The 26,310-nt window shown below is 42.3% G+C and overlaps 2 protein-coding genes across 4 annotated transcripts in view; one reads left to right on the top strand and one right to left on the bottom strand.

Annotated features, from left to right (window-relative positions):
* The window catches only part of LOC123961323 (periphilin-1-like), a 36,904-nt gene extending 24,576 nt beyond the window's left edge, over positions 1–12,328 (top strand). Inside the window, exons 11-12 of one of the 3 annotated variants that reach the window (XR_006822711.1) lie at positions 11,314–11,415; positions 11,850–12,328. The gene's annotated coding sequence lies outside the window, so the exon portion shown is untranslated. Of the gene's footprint in view, positions 1–8,146; positions 8,340–11,313; positions 11,416–11,849 lie in introns of those variants that run through there. The other 2 variants (XM_046036603.1, XM_046036605.1) reach the window with 2 other exon arrangements.
* Positions 34–25,891, bottom strand: prickle1a (prickle homolog 1a). The gene is made up of 8 exons (XM_046036601.1): positions 25,669–25,891; positions 7,033–7,234; positions 5,093–5,206; positions 4,083–4,220; positions 3,039–3,242; positions 2,643–2,829; positions 1,679–2,548; positions 34–1,567 (listed from the first exon to the last, which is right to left on the bottom strand). The coding sequence occupies exons 2-8, from the start codon at positions 7,219–7,221 to the stop codon at positions 702–704; spliced, it is 2,568 nt and encodes an 855-aa protein (XP_045892557.1). The 5' UTR covers positions 7,222–7,234; positions 25,669–25,891; the 3' UTR covers positions 34–701.
* Positions 25,892–26,310: the final 419 nt, after the last annotated feature.

The raw sequence follows: 26,310 nt of genomic DNA, 5'->3' as shown, positions 1-26,310 counted from the left end.
CTACTTTTGTATAGGAAAAAACAACACAAATCATGATATATAGATATTTTTATTACAATTATCATCTTACTTATCTTAGCCTTATATTCCAGTTTGTACATTTATACAGATTACAATGAGTTGCTTACAATACAGTGACCCATAAATACACCACTCAACCAGGCCTTTTAATACACACTCTGTGTGCGTGTGCGTGCGTTCGCGCGTGCGTGCGCGCGTGTGTGTGTGTGTGTGTGTGTGAGAGAGAGAGAAAAACCAATTTTAAAAGCTTGGGTCAGAGTCAATTTGTCATTACATTTCGGACACCCTTATGGAAGAATGGCTCATTACCAACTGCCAATAGTTCTATGCCAATGCCATTGTGGTACAAAGCATGTCATGAGCTCAAGTGTATAAAAATAGCCATTTTGGTTTTTTTTTAATTCTACACTATATACATCAATATCTTCACTGTTAAATAAACACAGTTTAGATGGTGATTTATAAATATGTATTACTCTAAAATACTTTGTCACTTTACTGGCATTTGTGATGCGATGTGTATACCTTCAAGATTCAGAGGACTTGTGTCTTACACAAACACCTTGGTAAATTGAGTGCTGTGAAGCATTTAATAGCAAGCAGACTGTTATTGCCTTTTAAACAGTGGATATGAGTGGCAGAGGGTGACCCAAAGCTGAGGATAAGAGAGTAATGAAAGTCTATGAAATTATACAGTTTTTCCCTTTGTGCCCTCTCTTCTTTTTGGACTTAGTCCGTTGGCCATAAGGAGGAGAGGACATGCCTGCCACGGGGCTGGGCAAGTCATCAGTGTAGTAGTGTCTATGGGGCCTGGGCTGAGGGATGGGCTGACCCAGGAAAAAGCCTTCTTCCTCAGAATCAGAAGAGGAAGAAGAGCACGTGGAGCACCAGTCATCATCATCTCCATACAGCCCCAAGAATCTCCCCATGGCTGGTTCCTGTAGCCTGTAGTCTGTCATGGCAGTAGGATTGGGGTGGCCGTGGAAGGCTTGGTGGCTCTTGGGGCCGAGGGCATTTCCTCTACGGTCCACTTTGTAGCACATTTGGGCCCTCTCCTTGGGCAGAAGGTTAAGAGCATTATCAGAGCGAGACTTGCGACTGCGATGCCTCCTGTGGTGGTGATGTTGGCGTCCAGAATGAAGTTCCTGGCCCTGCTCCTCAAAGTGGTACACTCTTCGACGGGTCCGTTCACTCATAGGCGGCTGACGCACTGGGAGATCACAATAATGGCCATTGTCCACCACATCGTCAGAGAATTTGACTTGCTGTGGCCTAGACTGCGAACGTGTCCTCCTGAGGGCAGGGACATGAGGTTTGGGTCTGTCGTCTGGCAGAGGTATCTCCTCTTCCTTTGGAACATTTCCCTCCGCCTCCTCTTCCGGCTCAGATACAAGGCTCTTCAGGGAATTTGCACTTCTATGTAACATAGAGGAGTTAAGGGTTCCCATATTACTGGTTTTCTCACAGTCTTCTGTCTCCTGTTCATGGAAGCCTTGCAGGGAATATACCAAAGGTCTATCTTTACTATCACCATCTACTGAGGCCCCTAGAAAAGAAAAATAGACAAATTGTAAAATATTTGCACATGGAGGGAAGTGTTGCCATAACAGAAAAGTTTATTATCTATGATTTGGTGTATCATGTCATGTCTACTCACCAGTAATATTGGAGAGTGCCAGGGAGTCCATAGAGTCTCTGACACTATGATCGGTCTTCTTGAACTCGTCTGTGATACACTCCAAAGAGTCATTATACCATTGTGGCTCCTCTCCCTGGAAGCCAGCTCCAGCACCATGATCCAGCTCCAACTCCTGAATTTTTCTGCTGCTCGCAGGGCCTGGGTGGCTACCGTAGGCTGAGTCCCCTAGCCCATCCTGTGACTGGGCCCAGTACATGTCAGCTTGGTACTTCTTACTGGCCAGGCTCCCCCTTGCTCCTCCCCCACCACTGCCAGTTTTTGAGGAGTCCGGCCTCGACTTGGGATCCTTTTCGGCGATCCAGAAATCTGTGGGTCTGGAGTCATTGGCTTGCTGGAAGACCCCATGTTCCCCAAACTTTAAGAGCAGCTGTGTCATGTAGTCTTCGTGCTCAGCCCACTCCTCCTCCTGGTCCTCAGGTGCCTCTGCCTCCTCACCACGCCCCCTCCAGAAATTCTCATCAGATAAGTTCATGTGGGCAAGCTTGTTTGTCAGGGTGTCGTCAGCGTTTCCACTGAAGACAGGGAACTTATAGTTGACAGAGGGTGAGAAGAGAAGCGACTGTCGGCATTGGTCAGCTGAGCGACTGCTCTTGCCCATGCGCACACTGCGGCGGGATTCACGTGAGCGTGCTGACTGGAAAGCCGAGTCAGAGGAGTCAGAGGCATGCACATCTTCCCCAAGACTGCAGGCCTTAGAGCAGTAAATCCGACCCTGGTGTGGCAGGAAGGGGCAGCCAAGTAGAGAGCTCTTACACTGGGCACAGCTAAAGCAGCTCTCAGTGGCGTGCCAGTGGAGCCCATCATAGGTCATCTGAGCATGATCCACACCTGGGGAAATGTTGAGATGGTTAGCAATGCTACTCAGAAGGCTAGATAATAATGGCAGTTGTTTTGTTTTAACTCTAGAAAATCATCATCTTACCAATATGTTCTCCACATGCCTCACAGTACTCTGCATAGAGAGACTCAAAGCAGCCACAACAGTATGGTCTGCCGTCCTTCATTATATAGCGCTGGCCTCCCAGAATTGTCTCACATTCAAAACAGGAGAAGTGCTTCATATGCCAATGGCGCCCCTCTGCCTCTGTGCACTCATCAGCAAAGATAATCTGTAGACATAGACGTACACTGAATGAGAGAAAAATTCTTCTTTTGCCTTCCTGTCATCAATCTATATATTCATGTTTGATTTATTCAAGACAGCGGAGTTATAACATAAATGTTATTGCTATCCCTGAAAGGCCATAAACTTCAGAATCTGTGTTTTTTATTCACAGAATCTGTGTTTTCTATCAGTATTTAAGTCTTGTGGTTTTACCTCATCGCAGGCTGAGCAGCGTGGTTTGAGCAGCTCAGCATGGTGCCTTCCACAGTGGATCTTTCCATCATGGTAGAAGTAGATCAGATCCACCAGCAGTTCACTACATGTGGAGCAGGCAAAGCATGCGGGGTGCCAGCACAGCCCAGGGCTAGCCCTTGAGGTGAACACTGCCATTTCCCCGCCGTTGATGTTTTCACCACACTGCAATATGCAGACATGATCACATTGATTATAACATCCTGTAATGACTCTGAAATTGCACTTTAAATGTACTTCCAAAATATTCTGTGATAGGACAATCTGAATAGTGTATAAGTAATTAAATATCACATAACTGTACGGACATAATTAGCCCAAATTAGCTTCAAATGTAACACAAAGCCCAGCACAGAAACATCATGGGGCTTCCATGTCCATTTGCTGTGTTAATGATGTGGTAACTATGTTGCCCAATCTGTGTGTGCCAGCCCATCATGTTGTCCAAGCTGCAGTCCCAGAGTCACCAATTTGTTTTTCTTTCCTGACCTATCTTCATATCATATATGATCATAGAACATGACAAATCGACAGTGTGACTTTGGGGGGAAACAAAAGAAAGCTTGAATGTCTAGTGCAGAGCTTCATCAGTGTTTTGACAAAGTTTCTGGGAACCCTCTCGATGCTCAACGTTCACTGTAAATATGAAGTGAAACACTGTCATGTGCCGCTCCAAACCACTCAGCAGAGAAGACTTTTTAGTCTGCATGGCTACAAATACAGCTTGTGTTTAGCTATCTCTTAAATAGCATGGCTGACACTGGGATCTTTATTTCAACTTTCCCTCTGGGTTTTAGCTAAAACTGGATCCAGATTAGCCAAATACCCATGGAGGAGATGACAGAGGACAAGCAGCAAATCTTTTTTTTAATACTACAGTTAAAAAAGGCTTTAGGATTTTGAAAGAATTTGGGCTGAACTTTAAAACAACTTCATAGCACAACCACGCTCCCAGTCTTCTCTCTATATTTACAGTTGTAAATAATTCATGCACGTGGAACATACATGCTCACAAATGCTGTTCAGAAGATTGCGGGGCAAAAGTTTCACTATGCCCCTCCCCAGTGCTTCCTTCTTCCTCTGGACACTGAACATAAGTAGCTCCTTCTTTTCCTCCTCACTGAGGGACTGGCAGTAACGCACCTGGGAAGGAAAGCGATAAGTTATAGGTAAGAGGTTTCACAATCACATACTTTTACATTGAGGGATGGGATTTCTTCTTTATAAGGTGAATGAATGATGAATTTTCTGAAGTGTAGTTCAAGAGACCTTTTAATATTATACACCTTAAAAGATCCGATTTCAAGACTGTTGACGCCACTAATAAAAGGTTATAAACTTTGCTAAGTATGAGAGAGGGCAGAGTGCATACCAGAGCTTGCTGAACAAAGGCAACACTTGACCCCAGCTTGCCCTTCCTACACCCCCTACATATCTCCACCCACAGTCCCTGATTGAGAACATCATTTTTACAGCAGGCCTTTTTGATGTTTCCCAAAGCCTTAACAAGAGGGAAAGCAGACGTTTACACAAACAGGGCCTGTGTTTAGAGTGAAATCAAGAGGACAGGCAACAAAGGAAGAGAGACAGCCAAGTCGAACTGTGGTGCCACTGCGGTGGTGGCATCACATAAAGCCTCTTTCAACCAGCATCCCTCTCTCCCGCTGAGCAGTCCTCGTAAAAACCACTGCTATGACAGGAATCCTGCTGGTGGGGGTAACCAGCAAACATCATAAAATCATCAAGCCAAAAGTCACATTGTGCCCACAATACATGTCTACAAAATTGTGGAACACAAAATCCCCTAGTGTGATGTCAACGTGAATGCCAAGGGCTCACATTAGTGGGATGGCATGGAGATGGTGAGGCTCTTAACACTGTGGGTTTAGTGGGCAGCAACAGATATGTCTACGCAAACAAAACAGAGAGTGGATTCTTTTTTGCAAAGAGAGTACCTGCTGGGATGAAATTTTAGGATACTTGCATTTACGCACATGCACACAAAATATTCTCACCTCATTATCATGCGGTGGAAGCTGGTAGAGGAGCTGCTTGATTCTAAACTTCTCTCCTGGACTGTTCACATAAGGGATTTTATCCTCAGGCAGACAGGAGAAATATAACTGCACCTGGAGAAATCATGCCATGGAGTACAGAGATTAGGTATAGGAACACCGTCTGATACAAAGCCAATTTAGAGAGCCTCAAGTACTAGGTTTTGGTGACTGCTGAAAAACATTTTGTTGAACTGGAAGGTTCAGTGAATCCCCAAACAAGACAAATGAAACCCATTCCAAATTATATATTATTTCAAGAGTGTGTGGTTATCAATCTGAACATATAGCTGTTTTTTTGGTTCCCCAAGAAGTTGAGCTTTTAACCCAAATTCTCATCCACTGAATTGCAGCAATATATTATTGTTATGATCTTTGACAGAACTGCCCATATTTATAACACATTATTTTCCAAGGAACCAGAGATCCAACACATTTATGTGTGATGAGACACATTCTGGGACAGCTCTGTGTTAAATGTATGGAAGACTGACTCTGTGGAATCAAAGTGTTGGCTTGAGGTTTTCCTAACCCCAAAATCAGCTTTATTTAAAAATGACAACACATGGCATTGACTCTCTTTGATGATGGCTCTGGAGGAATCGTTTTATTCATAAATCTTTACTAAACAGGTCAACAGGTCAAATCTGTTTAAAGGTTGTATATGCTTGTCTCTATAGGGACAGGACAAAGCAGCCTGTCACAGTGGCACTTTGACCCTTGAGGCTGACCACTGAAAACTAAACTTTATGAGGGAGGGGCTATTACAGCCAGCCAGATAAAGAGGTGGGATGTGCTTGTCTTGTGTGTTGGTTGGGCTTCCTGCAGCTTTGGTCGTCTAGAGGGGGGGTAACAGCAATTTACCCTGACAATCAACCCAACTTTTACCCCCACCATAAATTATGCACATTTTCATGATGCTATTACCCCTCATCCAGCTCCCTAGGGGCTGGGGAACAGTCAGCTATAACCCAGGCCCTATGTGTTTATTCACTGTAATGATGACCCATATTACAGGGCCTATTCAGGGCAATGGCTGCAGTAAAGGCATTACAGTTGACCTATGCATTTCCAAAACAATAGGCTCTTTAAGGTTCTATGTTGCTGCGAACCCATCTCTTCGTGCCCATCTCCCCCTCATTGCTTCCATGTGTGTTGTTTAACAAGGGGTGCGGAATAGAGAGATATTGAGAGGAGGAGAGAGACACAACAAGAAAAGAGAAAAAAATGAAGAGAAAAGAGGAAAAATGCAGCAGATTTGGGATAACTGGCCACATCACACTGGCTGCCCTGCGGACACAACTAACCGCCCTGCCTGTGTTTGTGGCGGAGAAGGCTTGTTAAAAGACGGCCCCTTGATTCCTGATCCTGCCAGGAGCAGAAGGCTCGACCCACCAAGTGCTCCTCTTAACAGATCTCTGATAATCACAAGCAGACTTTGCCATACCGCAGTTTGTAAATAAAAGTACACACATCCTGCCTCTAAGTGGCTCCCTGGTAGAGCCTGACAAGTCTGCCTCAAACAAAGGGACCAAGCTAAAGTTTTATGAAATACGATGTCTGCCCCTATGTGCCATTATCCAAAGACTCTAGTTGGTATGTTATTTGGTAATGTGCTGAATAGCATTTATCTGGGCCAGGCAAATGGGCTAGAAGGGAGTTAAAATCAGGTCAGAGCTTTTTTTATTCTCTGTCAGGAGGATACACCATTATTCACTGTGGTGATTTGGGGAAATAGTGATTTGTGAACCAATGAAAGAGGTAACACAATTAAAGAGAAAATGTTTTTTGTAGGCAAATTCCAAACTAAGCAGGCTTGTTTAAGCTAAGTTCAAAAAGCCTTCATGAATTTCATGAACAGTAGCAGTAAGAATAGGCCATTGTAAGTATATTTTGCTCACCTGTTCAGGCCTGAGGCCAGGTGGTACCCAGGCATACTCCTCCAGCGCACAGCCTGAGTCATCATCGGAGGTGGAGCTGCGTTGGAAGCCAGAGGTCAGCTTACTGACTTTCTGCTCCATCATCAAGTCTCGCTGGCGTGCCCCACCCTGGAAACCAGCTGCCGACACTGCTGCACTCGCCAGGCTCATCAGACTGTTTTTACTAGACAGACAAAGCAAAAAAATGGAAGGATAGGGGGGAGGAAAGAAAGATGAATTTGGGCGAGGATATAAAGAGGAGGGAGTTGAAGTAGACAAGAAGACGAAAAGGTTGGTTAACAAGCCATTACATCAACCAATCCCCACATAATGCTATACTCACTCCATCTAATCCAGTTCTAATGTCAGTGCCCTTCCACTGAATGTTAACCACCAGTTGAATCACACCATCACTGTCTCTTTCATGAGGCCTGCAGCCCCCCTCAAAAGGTCATTATGGTATCTGCTTAAGCTTTTCTTGGTTCACTTCTGGTGATGAGTCTACTTCATAAAGACACTCATAAAGTGAACTATACCCTTTCACTGCTATTGTGGTAGCAGTTAAACATGTGCCCTCGTCATGTGGCTTTTGAGGATACAGGAACCATTAGGAAATTCCCAAAGCTTTACGAGGTGACGTCCAATCTCATTATTGTAACAATAGCAAGAAGTTAGCTATTCATAAATACAAAGTGAATTCAGAGTTGCTTATATGTATCTCCAGTCTGGCAATGTTCCACAGACCTCACATTCCTTTCCTACACTGTAATTCAGTTTGCAATCAACATAAAAGCAAGAACAACACCAGACACTGGCTGTTAAATCTTTAGGTATCAGCCTTATCTGTGGAGTTTAGGTCTGAACGTGTCATCAGTCAGCCTGTGGAGGTGCTACGTCATGCTATGTCCCAAGAGATGATGCTGGCTTGATCAGTTGAGCCTGAGGTCTGTATAAACACAGGCCTGGCCTTAAGACAGGGCCAACATATGGGGAATGTCCACAAACCTGGTCTCTCACTTCATCTCCCCTTTTTCTTTGGACATGTTTGTTTTCCAACCTGCCACAGTGAGTGTCTGATCATGCTTTCATCTTTCAGATGGAAAGAACAATGCCAAACAGATGAAGTAGTTGGATAGCTGAACTGAAACTTCGTTGGATAGAAGAAGACAAATAGAGCAAGGAGGTCAAAGACTGGCACAGTGTTGAGCTATGTGTGTGGTGGCCTTATGCTTTCCTACACAGCCACACATTTGCAGATATGACTACTTCAGTTGTTAAAGATGGAAACAAAATAAAACAGTGGATAGCTGCATGAAATACAAAAAACATGAATGATTAATGTAATCTTAATTGTTTACCGTAACTTTGTAAAGCAAACAAACTGTGTGTACATTTTGCGAAGCAGCAGCCAATCTGGCCACAAATTTAAGTTAATGGTAGATTCTGAACATAGTTCAGTGGTAGCACAAGAACAGAAGAATCATCAAGTCAGCCAGCTGATTCAGTAATGTTTGTTAAATAGCAATATTGAAGTTAAATTTGCGAACATTAGCCACAATGCTACTGGTTATACCAGACGAAGTGTAGTGGCAAAGTTCTTTAATTCATCGAACTGAGGAATCGCGTATGAATTAGATTTTGAATTTCTAAGAGGAATAAAGTGTTATTTCTTTTCGAAGTCGCATAGTTTCAGTTTAAGCGATATATTAGCATTGAAAATTTGCGATTTAGGAATTTTGCGAAATTGGTGAGACTGTTTTGTTTTTTTGTTCCTTGTGACAAAGAACACTTTGTGTTCATGAAGCAAATCCCTTCAAAATCTTTAATTGTTTAGGCTTATTAATCAACTTGATAAGCCCACTTTATTTCCTGAGCTGCTAAGCTTTGCAAGACCAAGCACACATGAATGAATGAATGAAGATGATGAATGTGTGTCCAGTTGTGGTCATTTCTCACAGGCCAAGGGCTCTAGCTGAGATCAAATGGGAGCCCAGCCAGTGTCCAGCAGCCTGGCCCTTAAAACAGCTCCCCCCAAGCCTCAACCCCCTATGGCTGGCAAGGGCACCGAGGGCCGCGGAGAGACAGCTGAGAAAACCAGACACACTTGAGTGCAGCCTTTGAACACCGGCGTGACAGTAAAGGGAGCCTGAAAATCTGCGCTCTCTCCTGGAATGATTTATATGCCTTGCTGTCCCTGGGAGTGTGCAGTCCCTATGCATAAATGAAGAGGGAATGCACACATTTCTGCTGAAGCCAACACTGACACAGGAGTGCAGACATCTAGACACACGCTACTCTTGGCTAAGCTGGTCCACACATATAACAACATTAACACCCTGTCAGAGTCAGCTGTATGCTCATGTGCCTGTTTCTCATTTAGTGACGACTCTTTCTGAGATCGTGGCACACCAGACCCTCCCATGGATGATTAACTACTGCACACAAGGCATGCCAGGCCAGTCGGCTACTGGCCATTCACATCAACTCATCTTCCTCAAGGACAAGTCAGCCCCTATGGTCTTGCCACTGCCAACAACTGGGCTATCCCTCCACTTGCCCGCCCAGTCAAACTACAGACTATCAGAGTTAAGCATGATGGATAGTTGTGGCAGTGGATTCATGCACTTTTTGGAATTTGGGCCTGCACTGCACCTTAAAGTGTCATGTCAGGCAAATTGGCTTACGACACGTCCCATTAAAATGCCTGATATCCTGAACAATGGCAGCTTTGTGAAGGAATCCACTGAAGGCTTGTTCTATCAAGAGCCTGTTTAAGTCTTTTTTTCACCTGAAGATGTGCATTACCTTATAAATGACAGTTAAAGCCCTCAAACCCAGATAACCTCTCTTCAGAAGAGAGAGAGGGGGGCAAAAAATAAGACACTCTTGTTCTATTAGCATCTATTGACTTGCAAATGAGACCAAAATAACCTGCAAAAATGTGGCCTTGTTTGAGAGCAGCTTAGGTTTCACGTGGGAGATAGCTAACTATAGGCAGGTTCAGTCAGGAGTCGAGAGACTCCGACTTCACCGTCTGACATTTTATCGGGTGCAGACTCACTCATGCGCTACATTTGTTAGAAAGATGTGTGCTTTCACGTGTTAGCCAAGTCTTCGTGAGGATGTATCACACAGCCAAACCTGACTCACAGGAATGTCAGGCTTGAACCTAAGCCAGGCCCGCAAAGAGGAATAAAGGATGTACATTGCTTGATGTTAGGCAAAGCCCCTTTCTCATACAACCACATCTGCTTGCATGCTAATTTTTCCTTTAGATGTCATGCAGTTAATTTCCTCTGACCTTGCCTAAAACGCTTCCTTAACTTTTTGAATGACAGAAGCACTGAGCCAACTAACTTAGTTATGCTTAAACTAACTTGCCAAGTCACTGACTCATCACTTATGCTGGCCTTTAAAGACTTTCTCCTAACAAGGAACCTATGGTTTGTGAGATTAGTTTTTACTCTCCCCCTTCTCACTGTTCCACTCCCGCTGCCCTGCCCTCCTCCCACACTAGCCAGACCCCTGCAGTCCTGAATGTTTAACAGCCCCTCACTCTTTTGTAAAGGTATTTGTTAACATGGCTTTGGGAGCTATGGGCCTGCATATCTGACTGATCTGCCCAAAGAGGGCCTGAGGGTAGTGGGGGTGCGATCAGACTAAGGCTAAAATGGGTTGACCTGACATGTGTGAAAATGTTAATGTGTCTTGTTCCACAAAAGAGATGAAATGTAAGTCAAGGCAGATGAAAGAGGGAAGCTGGGACACATGCTTGCTTTGAACAGTTTTCAGTGAATGAAGATTTGAAAACATCCCACAAGATACTCAAAATGAATGAAGAGGCCTGTGTTCTAGAAAGAAAGTGCACAATGAATCCGATAGCCTTGTTTCACAGAAAGCTTATATTCCAAACAGCTCTATATAACAGGAGCTCACTGAACAAATAGGTGAAAACTTGATTCATCGAGGAACAAAATAACCACAGATTTCTGTTCATCCTTAAGAAAGCACTGCAGAGACTCTGCATCCTGTGTTAGCTACTGTGTACTGTTATTTATCACATTATGGAATACAAACCTCTCGCAGGACAGCATACTGTGACTGACCAATAAATATATCCATCAGTGACATTTTTAAAGAGTATTCAACATCACATGAGTCCTCCAAAATCCAGACACTGGAGCATTGGATTAACAACTCTTGAGAGAGTGCACAGGGAAAATAAGCAACTTCTGGTCTGAATCAATGTCTATATTCCTCTAGGAAGTGGATGATGGACATGCACACAACCCAACACAGTGCTCTCTGTCAGTTTGGACCGGCCCAACATGTTTAACTTGGCTCCTGCGAGCTCTGCAGTGCAGGGTAGGCTCCTCTTGAAGAGAAAAACAAGATTTTCTGTTCATAGTCCCTGCTTACATGCTGAGCTTGAGCTCAGACAAATCTGTTTTTATGACAGGAAAGATATGTCAAAAAATATGCAGCATATTATTGTTCCCTGCAATGCCTATATATACACAAATATCTTCAAATCATAGCCTGTCAACTGTTGGCACTTAATATGTTGTATCCCTTGTGAAAAAACAAAAGTCAGCTAACTTTGTCAAACTGCAGGTCAGATCAGATTGGTTAGACAGTTAGATCCTTTTATGAACCAGCAGCCTCACATGAATACCTAAGCAAATCAGCATTTAAGGTTAAACTTGTAATTGAGTGATCTAATAAACCAACTGAGCATTATAAAATCCAGAACTTAAATACAACACTAGGATGTTCATTAATGGCATATCTGTCTGCAGGAGATTCAAATCCAATCAGCTTGGAAATGCCACGGTGGAAGAGCTGAATGCGGCTGATAAGAGACCCAGAGAGGAGCTCGCCTTATGCAGTGTTGAGGTGCTACATGGCTGGAGTTTGTTCAGCTTATTGAGGCCTCCTTTCATGGCCGGGGGAGTGTTTTTCCAAGACCAAATGGATGGGAGTGACATCCCCACAGAGATCTACACTATGGAGACCACCTGCATGTACTGGCCAGACTGAATTAAGACTCAACACACACGTGCTCCTGTCACACAGCGGACATCAACACATTTACATCCTAGGAACTAAAATGAACTCTCTGAACATTGGCACTCTTCACACCACCTCAATTGAAAATAAAGTTCTTCCAAGGGGCAGATTTTGACTTTAGCAAAGATCAGAAGTTGCACAGAGCTCCATCTATACACGCGATGTGCTGTATGTCTTGTCATCCCATTAAACTAAATTATCCAAGAGATTTCCTGTGCATGTCTTTTCTTTTTATAAATCTGCATCATAGTCAAAGAAGCTTATTTCATCTAGTACCAGAGAACAGTTCAGGATGAGTTATGGTGCAATACTTTAACATCTCCACTTGTTTAAGTAGTTTTTTTTATTATTTCAGCCTCACTAAAAACAAAGCACATTCCTATGAAAAAAAAGAGATTATATCTTCAGTCAGTTCCCTGCCAGTCTTACCTCAGCGTAGGTCAACTCTCCTGAGGCGAGTGGGGAAAATGATCTTATCAACACTATATCCAGTCTTAGATTCTCCTCCAGCCTATGGGCCCCATATCTATGCAAGATCCTCAGCAGTCAGCCTTCTCTATCAGAGCTGTCAGCACAGTAACAGCCCATATCAAAGCTAAGACTGTAAAAAGTCAGGGTGATGTCTGTCTGAGTGCGTGAGATAGAGTGTTTGAGAGGGGTGTGTGCATTTGCATGGAGGAGCTCAACCAGATGGTTATCCCACCCTTGTCTCTCTCACCCACCACTCCTCCTCTCCTCCTCCCTCTCCAAACCCAATCCTCCTAACCTCAGGCCAGCCCCTTAACCTCAGAGCAGCCAGTCACGGCAGGGTATGGAAGAGCGAGGCGTCTCTCCCTCAATGACCCTCCCCTTGTACTTCAAACATATGCTTCCAAATGAGAACCACCGGTAGAGCTCCAGCTCACAGGAACTGCGCTTTTAAGTAGCACATCAGTGATAGCAGAGCTCGTTTTACCACACTGACCGCCCCATCTCCACAAGAGCTTTCACATGACATTCTTCTTTCTCCATCCCTATCAACAGCTCAAAGATGTGGGGAAAGTGGTGAACATTACAGTCAGGTTTTGGTTTATCTGGTGGTTTGTCTCTCTTCTCTTGCGCGCTAAAATGTCACTAAGTTAAAGAGAGCTGTTTGCTAACTACAGCTTTATGATTATAGAGTGATTGTTGGACCGAGTGAACAAAAGATGCTTTATTTATACCGCTACAAAAAAATTGCTTCCTACCATCTACATCATCCTGGCTCAGCCTCATATAACCCTTCCCTCCAGCTGAGCATGATGTCAGCAAATCTAAATGAAGCCAACTTGAAGGCTTTTAACATGAATCATGTTATTATCAGCTTAACATTGTCTGAGTGAGGGTTAAACATGTCCAACATTGTTCAGCTCAACTTTGTTGATAGTGTAGCCATATTATGGGAATCTGTAAAAAATGTAAATTTGAACAAACAATTTTAGTATATATGAGGAGTCAGTGAGTCACCAAAATGCTACAGAGACTATGTGATATTTAGTTCAGAGTTGAAACGATTAGTTCATTATCCATGATTAGATGATTGACAGAAAATAAATCTACAACAATTTTGATAATGAATGAGTTTAGTAATTTTTGTGTTTTGGACTACTTTTTCTGACAAGACCAATTTGAATATGTCAACTTGTGCTCTAGAAACTTGTATTGGGTATTTTTAATTAAAGCCCTACTTCAGTTGTGTGCAGCTTCATATCCCAAGCATGAATTACCAGAATATTCTACTTCTACTGAAACAAACCTTACAAAAAAGATCAAGAGATTGACACATAGCTATTACCCAAGCTTTCTGTTCGCCTGTATCATGTACTGGTAGGACAGGAACTAAAATTACAGAACTGTTCAATAAAACCCAAACATACATTTCCTCCCATCCATTGAAACTCCCTGGGAAAAACACAGTTGACCTCTGCCTATCCTTCACCTCTGCAGGAATGTCAGAACGTGGTTTTCTTCCTGTTGCCTCAGAAAACAAAAGTGAGCAGCTCAGGTCAAACTCTGGACAGTTGCACCTTTTGCATCCTTTTGCAGTTGTTTGGTTGCAAAGTCAAAGTGTTACTTTCTCCCAAAAGGACATGTTTTATAGTGGACATAACTGTGAGTATAAGAGAATTAAAATGTTCATCCTTTTCAACACAGGGTTTTGCTGTAGAGGGTTAACATGCTTTTAGACTGTAAAATAAAGCAGTAGAACATTTTACTAGGAAGCAAGGAATCTATTAAACAGCTAGAATGTCCTTCTTTATTAACATTTTAGAAACTGTTTAATTTTGTGCAGATGATGTCAAGGCGTAATTCTGTGAACTTGAACACATACGTGAAGCAATTACACCATGGGTTTTTTCTGATATAATGGGGTTCACAAAGGCCAATACTATTACATAGCAGAGGCAGTGAAATTGATTGAGAAATGTATCTTCACATAGCATTTAAAAATGAACAAGCTAAAGAATATTTGATTTACATGCACAATTCTGCCAATTATTTGATCATTTAAGACTCCTTCAATCAGATCAGATGCTGGCTGATCTGTTGTACAGATGAACACCATTGTCTACATTCTAAATGGTCAGAATATCTTATAGAAAGCGTGCTTTGTTTAATCAAAATTTCTGCCAAAAAAGGGCAAAAACATGGCCTCTCACCTGTGCATGACTGACAGCATCTGACAAAGAGGCACTTTTCCCATCCTCTGCTAGCTCCCTCACATTCACATAATTATATGCTGAAATATTGCAGCATGGGTGGTGAATGCTCATTTCACTGTCACTGTTAAATTTTTAAAATGCATGTTAGACAGGATTATATTCTTTTTAGTGAAAAGAACGTAAGTAAAATTTTATCCAAAGAAAAACTTGATGACTGAATAAATTGATGATTGCTATTTTGGGGCATACAGACTAATATTTGGACGTCTACAATGGTGAATGTACAGTAGTTGTGTGTGGGTTTGAGGGCAAAGCCATTGTAGCAGCCAAGGGCAGGGAGGAGAGGCACCCTTTCAGAGAAAACCTCACTCCTTTGTGCTGGTCAAAAAGACTTTTCACCCTGCTCTATTAGCAATTCTTTGAGGGGAGGGACAACACAGCATCATGTCTTTTCTTTTAAGGGGGAGGGGGGCATTCATGAAATGCAAAGCTAAGATGGTAAACTAATCTAGACAAAAGTTGCAGTGCCTATTCAGCAACACCAGTATGACTTAACAGTTGTGCCAGATTTCCCTAAAATGTAAAAATGAAAATCATCTGTTCACTCACTGCAACGTTTTACCACATTTGAAGGGTTGCCCTTAAAAAGTTTCTTCTCATTTCAAAGTCAAGTCAAAGAAAGTTGAGTAACAGGTTTAAAAGTTCAAAGAAGCAATTGCAAATATGTTTGAAGTTCAAATGTGGGGGGCATCTTACATGGAAACTGCAAAGGATAATCAGCGGCTTTTGTCAATGAACTAAGGTGAGGGCATGTGTGGATTATCTTTAGTCCCTCAAACGGGAACCTGTATGAGAATAACAACAAGTATTGTTCTGAGATGGTACATCTCTATAGTTAGAAGTAGCTGGCTGCACAGTTCAAGGTTTGCCTCAGATAGTTGAATAATATTAAGTCATGCATCCCTGACCTTTGACCTTAGAGAGCACCAGATGACTCATAAATCTATGGCCCCTGGGCTTTACAGCCCATTCCCCTGTCATAGCCACAACGACCTGAACAGCACCTCACACCTGGTCTGCACCTTCTCACTGCTATAAAAAAAAAACGCCCCCTGCTAGCGGCGAGGTAGTCCATGACCAGCATGCCCTGACAATGACAGGACAGAGATGATCATCAACAGCACCAACGCCCGACGATAAAGTCGCATTCTTCTCTGGTCCAAACACGTCTTTGATGAAGGGGACCCATAAAACCAAGGTTGTAGTCGAAGCTGAATGCTGTATCTCACATTAAGCATATCATCAACCATGTAAAACATCATGAATTAAAGTCTAAGGCAACCTGTTTAAATGAGACAAATTTGAGTGCCATAAATTGGGGTACCAAAGGCGGCAAAGGGAAGGTCAGTCTCTAACTTACCGTCACTGATGACCATTGTTGAGAACAGCGCTCACTGTTGAGTGAGCTAACTTATAAAAAGTAGGCATTCTCAAGGTTTAAATGGCTTGCCAACAAGTATTAGCAGGACACAGGCCCAACAAAAGCCTCAGTTATAAAGGCCAATAAAAGTCTATCACTACTGTAACAACAATCCTTTTTACGCTTTGAAAGAGGGAGGAAAAGGTCAACTGGTGGAGCAGTCAGCGCATTGATATTGACTTAGCTAGATTGGCGCTGACAAACTCAGGTCAGACTGTGCGCTTGTTAGCCCTATAACCCTCACATAACCCCTTTTACTGTTTCACTCTGACACATTGAAGGCAGCTGAGGGCAGAGCTTAGATCTAAGCTTAGTTTCCGACAAGAGACATTTGTAAAATTTAAGAGAAATATCTACTCACTTGACACTTGACTTTACTAAAGATCACATGTTTCTCAAGAGCACTGAATAGGAATAATCAAAATGAAAAAAAGGAAAGGTTTAATGTTTATTGGACTGAATTGGTAACGAGATATAGTTACTTCTGAAGTTTTCAACTCTAACAGAAAATCTATTTTTCTGACCAATCAGCAACCAAAAAGGTCACCAAATCCTAAGTTCATAACTAAGCTGTCTGTGTTTAATTATTAAATTACAGTATGTAATGCTAATGTACAAAATCAACAACATGATACTTGTTAAGTATATGATGTCGTGTTTGAATAGCCCTGATTTCAAGAACATATTACCAATCTACCCATTTATTTCTGCTTTATTTAATTTGCTGTAACCCTGTTGTGTCATGTATGATGTAATACAACACAAAAGTCCAGTTTACGTGGAGAGACCTGTAAGACATGACAGAACACATCTCTACTTGACAAAGCCTGGTGCCAGCACACTGGCTGTTTCTTCACTTTATCAAAAGTACACTGTTATCTAATTGCTTTGCCAAACATCGAAGAGATGTACGATTGGGACAACTCATATTTCACCCTCAATTTGACACCCTCTCACCTAGTTGTAAAAGCTGGACCTCATTGGGAACAATGGGAAGTGGAGTGACAGAGCTCCTGGGGCTATTAAAGGGAGGAAGCCCCTTTATTTGAGGACACTATAACTCAACAAAAGCCTGTGGCTGTCTACACACAGAGCGGGCCGAGGATGAATGGGCTGCTCTTACACTACTCGCACTGACAAAAGCACTGGATCAGCAAAGGGCAAAGCCTGTTATGTGTGGTCTCCACTGACAAACTGAGGAGAATATAGACATAAAATGACAGCCCTATTAACACCTTAAACCAATGAGTTCGACCAACAGGTCTCTGTTTGCACCATCATTTTCTATTTCCTCATTTAAACATTCAAATTTTCCCCATGCCTTAATGTCTATGCTGTGTGAAAAGGTTTGATCATTCCTGTTAAAACAGCACCACGCCAATGTTCAACACTTGACCTTTTAAGACTTCACAAAATTTTTTGCTTATGACCTCACACTCTCAGAAAGTCTAACTCACACACCACTTCAACCTCACACCTCACACATCTGGGCTATTCTCAACTTTCCTCGAAGTTCAACCATATATCCTTCATATGGCAGGAAAACCATTTCCTGTGTGTATCCAGCCCTGGGCTCAAACGGACACATGAATGAGACCGCCGTAACAAAACATGCAACAATCAGGGTGTGAGTGCCACGAGCAAGTCGCTGTAGAAGGAGAGGATGCAATTTTTTTTATTTGAAAGATAGAGAAAGTTGGCAATTCCCACACGTGGAAGCATTTTCCTGAGCCGCGCGGCTTCAAAAGGCAAACCATGGAATCCAACAATACTCTGAAACAGTTAAGAGCTGCTCAGTCAGGATCCCACTAATGATTAACATTCCTGGAGAAACACTCTGTTACAGTCTTCTTAGAGTGTTCTAATTAAACACATGCTCCAGTGCCACAGCACAGAGGGAACACTGACGACTGAGAACGGGGATGCTTCTTTCCAGCTCTGCTTAATTGGACACAATTTAAGTCATTAAGGTGGTAGTAAAAACAGCAGAAAGAGCAGAGGAGAGGCCCAACAATCTCCCATGTGAGGCTCCCTGTTGCTCTGATGTTGTTGACCCTTTCACCTCCTCATGTGACTCACATTCAAATGTACAGAAAAGAAATGCTAGACTTACTTTCATTATGAGATGTCCGACTTGATATTTAGTCTTGTTTGACTTTGAGTATGTATTGATACTGGTTTGTGATATCTATGTATGCACGTATTTGCATGTATGTATTTGAGGTTATATGTGTTTGGGGTCTTACATCTTGGGAGGCAAACTTATATCTGATTATCTGTGCATCTGCTTTCCACATTAAGTTGCCTTTCTCTGTGTTGATATATTGTCTGTAGATGAATTGTGACATGATCGTTTTGCAGTTGTAAGGGATTAGGTGGGGTACCAGAATTGTAGTATGTTTTGTGAAAGAATTTGATTAATAATGTAAATGGTAATACCTGATTATAATTTCACTTCTTTCACTATTAAAGAAGTGTCTGCTTAGAGACTTGTAAGATAGGCCTGACGACTGAAACATTTGTCTTGTCACCTTTTTGCACTTGTTGCATTGCAGTGTTTGTGGCGCGGACCACGTAATCGCAACTTCCCTGATTTAACTTTCGCCTTGTCGCCATGTTGTTGTATGTTATTTCCCACACTTCTCAGTTCTCAGTCTACAGGATAAGAGTAATTGCTGTAAATGAGACAGAAGTCTGTTATAAGTAATAATAATAAAACTGGAGCTTTATTAAACAGCTACCCCAAACTAGGATTGCACTCATCTAACTTTTCTACAACAATCCTGGTACCAATACCTCAATTCAGTGAATCTGCAGATACTGAGTACAGTTCAACACCTGTGTTCTCATACGCCCAAATTTAAATTATGCATGCCTCACAGAATGGAATTATGTTATTTTTATGCAAGTTAACAGGAGGCCAAGGATTACTGTGGCACAACAAACTTGAATTGATGGCCTGCCGTGACTGAATGAATATAACTGCTTTTTATAATACTATTGACAAAGAAACTGTATATAATGTGAATTAGTCACATCATACACATACACATCATTGGGCGCTGGCCCTAGCAGAGTACAGAAGCTTGCCTGTGGTAGACAGAATATGTGTGTGAGCTGTGTGTGCATGTTATGTAGTATATGTGTGTGTATTTATGTCTGGTGAGATCCAAACTGAAGCCCTAAGGAGGCCTCACTTAGTTTCGCAGATATACAGGCCAGGAATGGAGTCATTAGTGCCTGGGATCTGTGTATGTGTGCATGTGTGCATGTGTGCGTGTGTGTGTGGTGTAATGTATGTGTGCAGTGGAAAAAAGGCTTCTGGCTACCTTATCACCCCCCAAATTAAAGATACCAGTCCTCCAGTGTAGAGCTTATTCTTAAAAACCTTGCATGTAATACGGCTATTTCTGTCAGCATCAGTGTTTGGAGCTGCTAATACTTAAGACACTAATGACACCAAACCATTTTCAGTCAGCATCATGGGCCAGCATAAGGGAACATGTAACATGTGAGTTTACACGCTGTGTGTGCTTTAAAAAATAATCCTTTCCATAAAAGTCCCTTCTCTGCAAGTTTTTATGCCTTTTCAGGAACATAAAACATGCTCTCCTGGATGGTCAAATGTGTGTGTTTTCCTGCAGACAGGACACACATGCACAGATGTACACATCTGGTGAGCCACTGCTTTTGTTTTCTTTGGGAGCCCAGCCCCTAACAGGAAGACAGTGCGAGCATAGCAAACAAAAGCCCGGCTCTTTGAACCGGCCTCTCACTAGGAGCTGCCGTCAGGTTATTGTGGCCAAACGGACTGTCTCTGTGTCAGCTCAGTGGGCCCATTGTGAGCCTCAGGCTGCTGCTCTGCAAGACATGTCCTCAGTTAGCCCTTATCAATATTGACCCATCTGTATGTTACCCCACAACAACGCCCTTCACTGTGACGACTATTTCCCACTGATAATACCGCATCTCCTCTGTGTGAAGAGTTGAATTATATGCAATTACAAGGTAGCAAATCCTAAACATAAATAGTCCATTATAGTGAGTGTGAGTGTTGTAAACTATCACTGGACTATCACTGAAACTAATAAACTTAATAAAATAACAGCTGTCAAAACTCACAGTAAATCTCACACTAAGTGGAGGTAGAATAATACATTGGATAGTTCTTAACTTGATTTAAGCAAATCAAATTAAAAAATCTAAATAGATATTGAATACTTTGTTTCATAAATAAAAATGTATAGAAAATGTAATACTACTGCTAAATACATGACAGGTTAAGGGCTAGTTCTGGGTTTTGCTTAAATTCTGAGTCTGATTCAGATTCCAATTCTGCTTATTGAATCCAATTCTTCAAAAATCCTGGCACTGATTTTTGGCAATTTATTAAAACAGAACACATGTTGAAAACAACACCTCCTTATTTAGCAGCTTATTTATAGTCATAAATGATGAGATGTTTTGTAATTGTCTTTGTTAACATAATAAAATAAAGACAAATATAAATACATGTTGTTTTTCCACTTACTTGTTTTAAATGCTAGCATTAGCTGAGTCTGGGGCAATCGGACTATGCTGAAATAACAGCATCATTATGTTGGATGGACTTCCTCTCTTGCATGAATTTACTTTTTGTGAAGTGAAGAAGAAACCTCACTTTTGAACACTTAATCCTATATATTGGTCTGTAATGTAAATGGATTAATTATAGGTCCAACAAGCATGTTTATTTGCAAATCCCTGCTTATTTCAGATTTATTATTATGTATTATTTATCATTATTATCTTTGAATTAGCATATATTAAAAACTCCTCCATTGAAAAACAAAGAAAAGAAGCAGCAGCAATTTCAATATTTCCCCAGAGAGCCGGAGAGGACTAATGTGTTGATATATTGCTTTGTGTTCCAGCTAATCTTCTTATGATATGTATTAGAGATACTTTAAATGAGTTATTATAATTAAGCTCTGTTTGATTTGGGAATACGGCCGACCTCTTGTGTGCATAAATTTGTTTCCCAACCTGATTAATGGCATTGTAAAATATGGCATTGTAAAATATGGCATTGTAAAATACGACAGGATTAAAGTTTTAATGAGTGAATGTTTTGAGAAGAATATCCTGGCAGACATCCAGCAACTGTCCCTACTGTCTGTAACCTTTCAGAAAAATCTCAGGAAATAGCTTTGTTGTCAGTCCAGAAATACCTTGCCCTGCAGAGTTCATTTTTAAACCCTGCTGACCTTTTCCATATCATCCATGTTCATTGACTCCACCCCTGTGACAATGCCAACAGGGCAGGAAGAACGAGAGCCAAAGGAAGAGGAGGGGGTGGGTGGTTGGTGTTTTGCATATTTCCAGCCGTGGGTCCGGAAAGCTTTAACTGAATCCCCTGTTGTGTCCCGGGGATATGTGCTGGGCTTTCTAATGATGTTTTCTTTTGCTTCTAGCCCATGATGCTGTGATTGCTTGGATGGATCCCTATAGTTACAGAGGACAGAGGAGAAAACATGGCCTCCTGCAGGCAGCCATGTCTGTGTCAGGTTGGGTCAGATGATCTTTCCAAAAAACTCCATCACCACAGTTGCTGACATTGGGTATCTGTTATTCCCCTTTATCAAAGACAGACATGTCCATAATAACCGGTTTTGTAGCACTGCACCGTAGTTATTATGCAGTATTCATCCAGAGCTGAACATCATGCCTATACATGGCGGTGATAATGAAACATGTGTGTCGGGTATGACTTTCATCATCGTGGTGGTCTGATGGTTAGTCCCGCAATTATGCCGTGTGGTTACCAAAGATCTGCTGGGGCATTAAACTCCAGTGTGAGAGCCAAACCAGTTTTCCTCTAACATCATCCTGCAGCTCCTAATAAACAGAGTTGTGCCTGGAAGCGCTAAATCACTAGCTACCTTTAATCACTTTAGAATAATGCTTAGCATGTGGATCCAATGTGTGCCACTGCTGCCGCCGGCAGATCCCACTGAATCTTATACATGATGCTGTTTGAAAGTTACAGGAGTGGGAACTATACTGCATGGCAAGCACAGTTGTCCCGCTGACAGCTGCATCCACAGTGGTTATCCCAATCTCTAAAACCACAGTGTAACAGTGCCCTAAATTTGACCATCCAGGCCATCGTCCATTCAGCCAGGCCCAGTGACCACAGATTCAGGGACCACCGGCGTTTAAACAAGCCATACTTCATCCAACCTCCTGCCAATGTATCACAAACAGTTTACAGTCAATGTGCTCTGCTCACTGGAGTTTGTCTATGGCAACCCGACTCCATGCCACATCTCCCCGTCCAGAGCCATGAAAGACTGGCCTCCTCTGACAGCTCCTCACAACACACGGCCCTGTCCCGCTCTGCTTTTAGCCCTGCTGCGGTGAGCTGGACCACGTCTGGGGATAAAAGGCTGCCAGAGTGTTTGGCTTGCAGGCGCTTTACACGGACGCAAGGGTGATTCATTCTAGCTCTGCACAAACAGGCCTCTGTGTACATTTCACTGGTACTGGGCTTTTAAATCAACAGTGGGAAATGTATACACACGGGCACTGGGACTTACATTCTGCTCCTTCACACCCAGCTGGGTGTCTGCCACACATGCACACATTCTCCGACACCTACAGACAGTCATACACACACATAGGTGACCACTTTGTCTCCGTCCATCTGCTTCTCTCAGACAAACACACATACATGCACACACACCGCGACTTGCCCAGTTGTTTATGTCTCAGACTGGCCTCATGTCTGTGATTTGTCTCCACCGCAACGACTATTGTTGTGCACTGATGCAATAGTACACAAGTGTGCTAATGTTATAGCTAGCTTCTCTAGTTGAAAGATGCCTTATGAGGGGCTCATTTAAAAAACAGGCCTTTCTGCTGCCCTGCCCTGAATCACAGTCTCTATGCAAAAAATCGACAAATTCCACATTTATTAAGCGAACACTCATAAACATCAAATTGGCCAAACTGATCATAACTTTTTCCACTGCTGTGTCCAAGAACATTTACGATAAGGCCAGCTATTTTATTTCCCTACATTTACACACAAATCGAGAACAAAATGGTTTTAAAGTCTCTTGATTCTATTAATGGCACCTTTTATTCACTTCGAATCTTTGGAAATGAGACGTGAACAAGCACTATGTGACATGTGGATCTACTCCCAAAATACCACTTGTAAATCATTTAGGCTATAAATAACAGACTTTTTACAGAGAATTCTCACCTGCAGAAGCTCACATCTCCCCTAGCACATGCCTCCTCGCCTGCTGGATCAGCTACACATTAAATGACTGCAGCTAAGTATGAGACCTATATTTCAGCAGGTTTACAGTATGTTGATACATCCACTATCATTCACAGTAAAATATATTTTGTATTAGATGATGGGTCTCAGATGTAGGACAATGTGCCCTCATTTTGTATTTGTCAGTACTTACAATGACAGCTGTAATAAGGCTTGTGCTGTCCTTACCTCACAAAAAAACTCAAAATATATTTTGTAGTTTATTTTGATGAAAATGTGAAGTACTGCAGGTTGTAAAGACAATACTACTGGTGAGTTTCTGTGATCCTGGGCAGTGAAGGTGTCAACCTGTATTCTAGCCACTAGGTGACACCACCACCTTGGTTCTGTGCTCTATCCTCCCTGTATTTCTCTCCACAACACTCACACTCACTCAGAGTATTTCTTTCTTTACCCTCGTCCTTCACTGGCCACTGTCCCAAGGAAAATAAAAACATCAAGATGGTTAAAAGTGCTGTAATCATGGATGGAAGAGACCATGTTTCAAAATACCTTCTGGTGCAATTACAGCAAAATTTACACTTTGAAGTGGCATTGCTGACATTGTGCAGATCCTGCAGTTAATATTCCTCCTTTGTACTGTCAAAGTGCTCCACCTATAATTCCATTTATTTGAATCCATTTTCATTTGTGTTGTTTTTCAATACCTCAAATAACTTCAACATGGCAACTCCTGGGTCTGTCCTCTCACTTAGCTGTCAGGCTTCAAGCTGAACTGTCCTGGGATCAGCAGCGCTCTGTTTTTGTCAGCTGTGACGATAATGACTTCAGGCCAGTCTGACTGCTCTATGGCGATCGGTCTGAGCCAAGTGGGCCTGTCATTCTATTAGCCCCCAAGAGAGCACCCATGCACGGGACTTAATGGCTTATGGTGATGTTTACTGTGCTCCAATGAGAGCAAAACATTATCTTAGAGAGCCGTGGTTAAATATAACGGTAACTGCTCTCCTGTGCCTTGTAGGTTTAGCACTTTCTATCACAGCTGAGAATGGAAATGTTTGAAACTTGAGGATGTCGTTGTCCTCCAAAGGAAATCCTTTATGACATGTTTAGCTCTGTGAGAGGTCCATAAGGAGTGATGAATTTACTCAAACTGCTTGCATGGTTATTTTTATTTAAAGAGATGACTGCACTGCAAAAATGTCCATCCTAATAAATCGTTTAGGCTCATGCTCAGTCTTAAAACCAATCACTATATAGGTATCGCTACTGTTTTTTCGTTAGATTTTATCAAGAAACAAAGCAGAGTAGTGCAGGTCATACAACCAGGAGGAGGAAACCTGACTCAAGAATCTTCTTTAAAAAAGTTCATTTCTAATAGGCTAATGCCAGATGTATTCACTTAAATCTTTGATGGAATGACTCCTCAGAATGGATGGGTCTCACTTTATCTATCATGGTTAGAACTGAAGAAAATCAGAGTGGCTTCACATACTGTATGTGGCCGGGGTGTGTGAACACATTCTCCCTCACTCAACAGCGCTCTTGACAGCTATGGAGCCCAGCAGTGGCGGACAAGCAGCGGTCACGCAGAGCCGACCAGTTGTCACCAAAGTGACAGGCGACAGCTGAGTCCATACATCTGGAGGCCCCGGGGACTCCAGAATTCCACCCGCCGAACATGTTTTTTCAGCGTCAGAGAAATGAGGTTACTCTCGCTACACGCGCAGGGGAAAGTGTCTCTTTGGAGATGTTGCTGCGTAAAAGCGCAAAGCAGCGTTGGAGGGTTAGAAAAATTAAAGCTACTTTGACTTTTTGGGCTGACATAAGTAGCCATTTACTTGTTTAGAGTCTATAGAGTCAGTTCAACTGATAGAGTTGGGTAATTTTAACTATATTTTGTGCTATTTGTATTCCATTATAAAACCACAACACTGAGGTCGAAATTTCTCAGTGTTATATAGCACTGCATTTAGAGCATTTTAATAAAATTTTAAAATAATGTGACCACAAAATTCCGACAATTAGACTGGTGCAACCGTAAACAGTAAAACAACTTCTTAAATGTATGTCCCAAAACCACTGTTAAAGAACACTTAATGATTTGGTCCACTCACCCCAAAGCTTTCAGTCGCAGTTAACAGAGTATCCAGACCCAATATTCCTGAAGTGAGAAAAGCGATTCACGCTGCGTCTCATTGGCATAAGATGAAAAGTCCAGAGAGGGTACACCACTGTGCCGTAAAGCTGAACCCAGAGCTGTGCAAAGCGATAAGCTTAAACTCCAGATACTGCCTGCATTGGAGAGAAACGCTGAGAGAGCCTGGTCTGACTTCACCCGCTGTCACCACATCTCAGTCACTTGAGCGACGCACAGTACGCAATAGTGCTCCTTCTCGGCAGTCACAATGAGATGACATTAGCGTTGCTCTCAGCCTATTGGCTTAAACAAGCAGCACCCACCAATCCCGGAGAGACGGACCAGTCTGGAGCAGAGTGGACAAATGCTCCTGTGAGTTTAACTCCTGCAGCTGCAGTGGGGAGTTTAAGAAGAGCTGTGTGTAATTTAAGTGCTTGAAAACTGAGAGAGTTAATCTTCCTCTGTTGCCTTTACCTGTAGGCTTCCCTTATCTTCAAATGAACTTTTGCCTTATCTAGGCTATTTATGAACCAATCATTTATGCTGTGAACTTTAAAATGTAATGTTTTTCTGTTTCAAATGTAAAGCACTCCACTAATTCATGTAGTCATCCATTCAA

This window comes from Micropterus dolomieu, linkage group LG22 (assembly GCF_021292245.1).
Source record: "Micropterus dolomieu isolate WLL.071019.BEF.003 ecotype Adirondacks linkage group LG22, ASM2129224v1, whole genome shotgun sequence".
In the NCBI taxonomy this organism is placed as follows: Eukaryota; Metazoa; Chordata; class Actinopteri; order Centrarchiformes; family Centrarchidae; genus Micropterus; species Micropterus dolomieu.
This window is presented reverse-complemented; position numbering and strand designations above follow the sequence as displayed.

Excerpts from the sequence above, each read along its gene's own strand:
- prickle1a (XM_046036601.1), bottom strand. The coding sequence starts at position 7,221 with ATGAGCCTGGCGAGTGCAGCAGTGTCGGCAGCTGGTTTCCAGGGTGGG. Across the intron at positions 5,207-7,032 it reads CTGGCCTCAGGCCTGAACAG|GTGCAGTTATATTTCTCCTG; the intron begins GTGAGCAAAATA and ends TGATTTCTCCAG. Across the intron at positions 2,830-3,038 it reads GCTGCTCAGCCTGCGATGAG|ATTATCTTTGCTGATGAGTG; the intron begins GTAAAACCACAA and ends CTATGTCTACAG.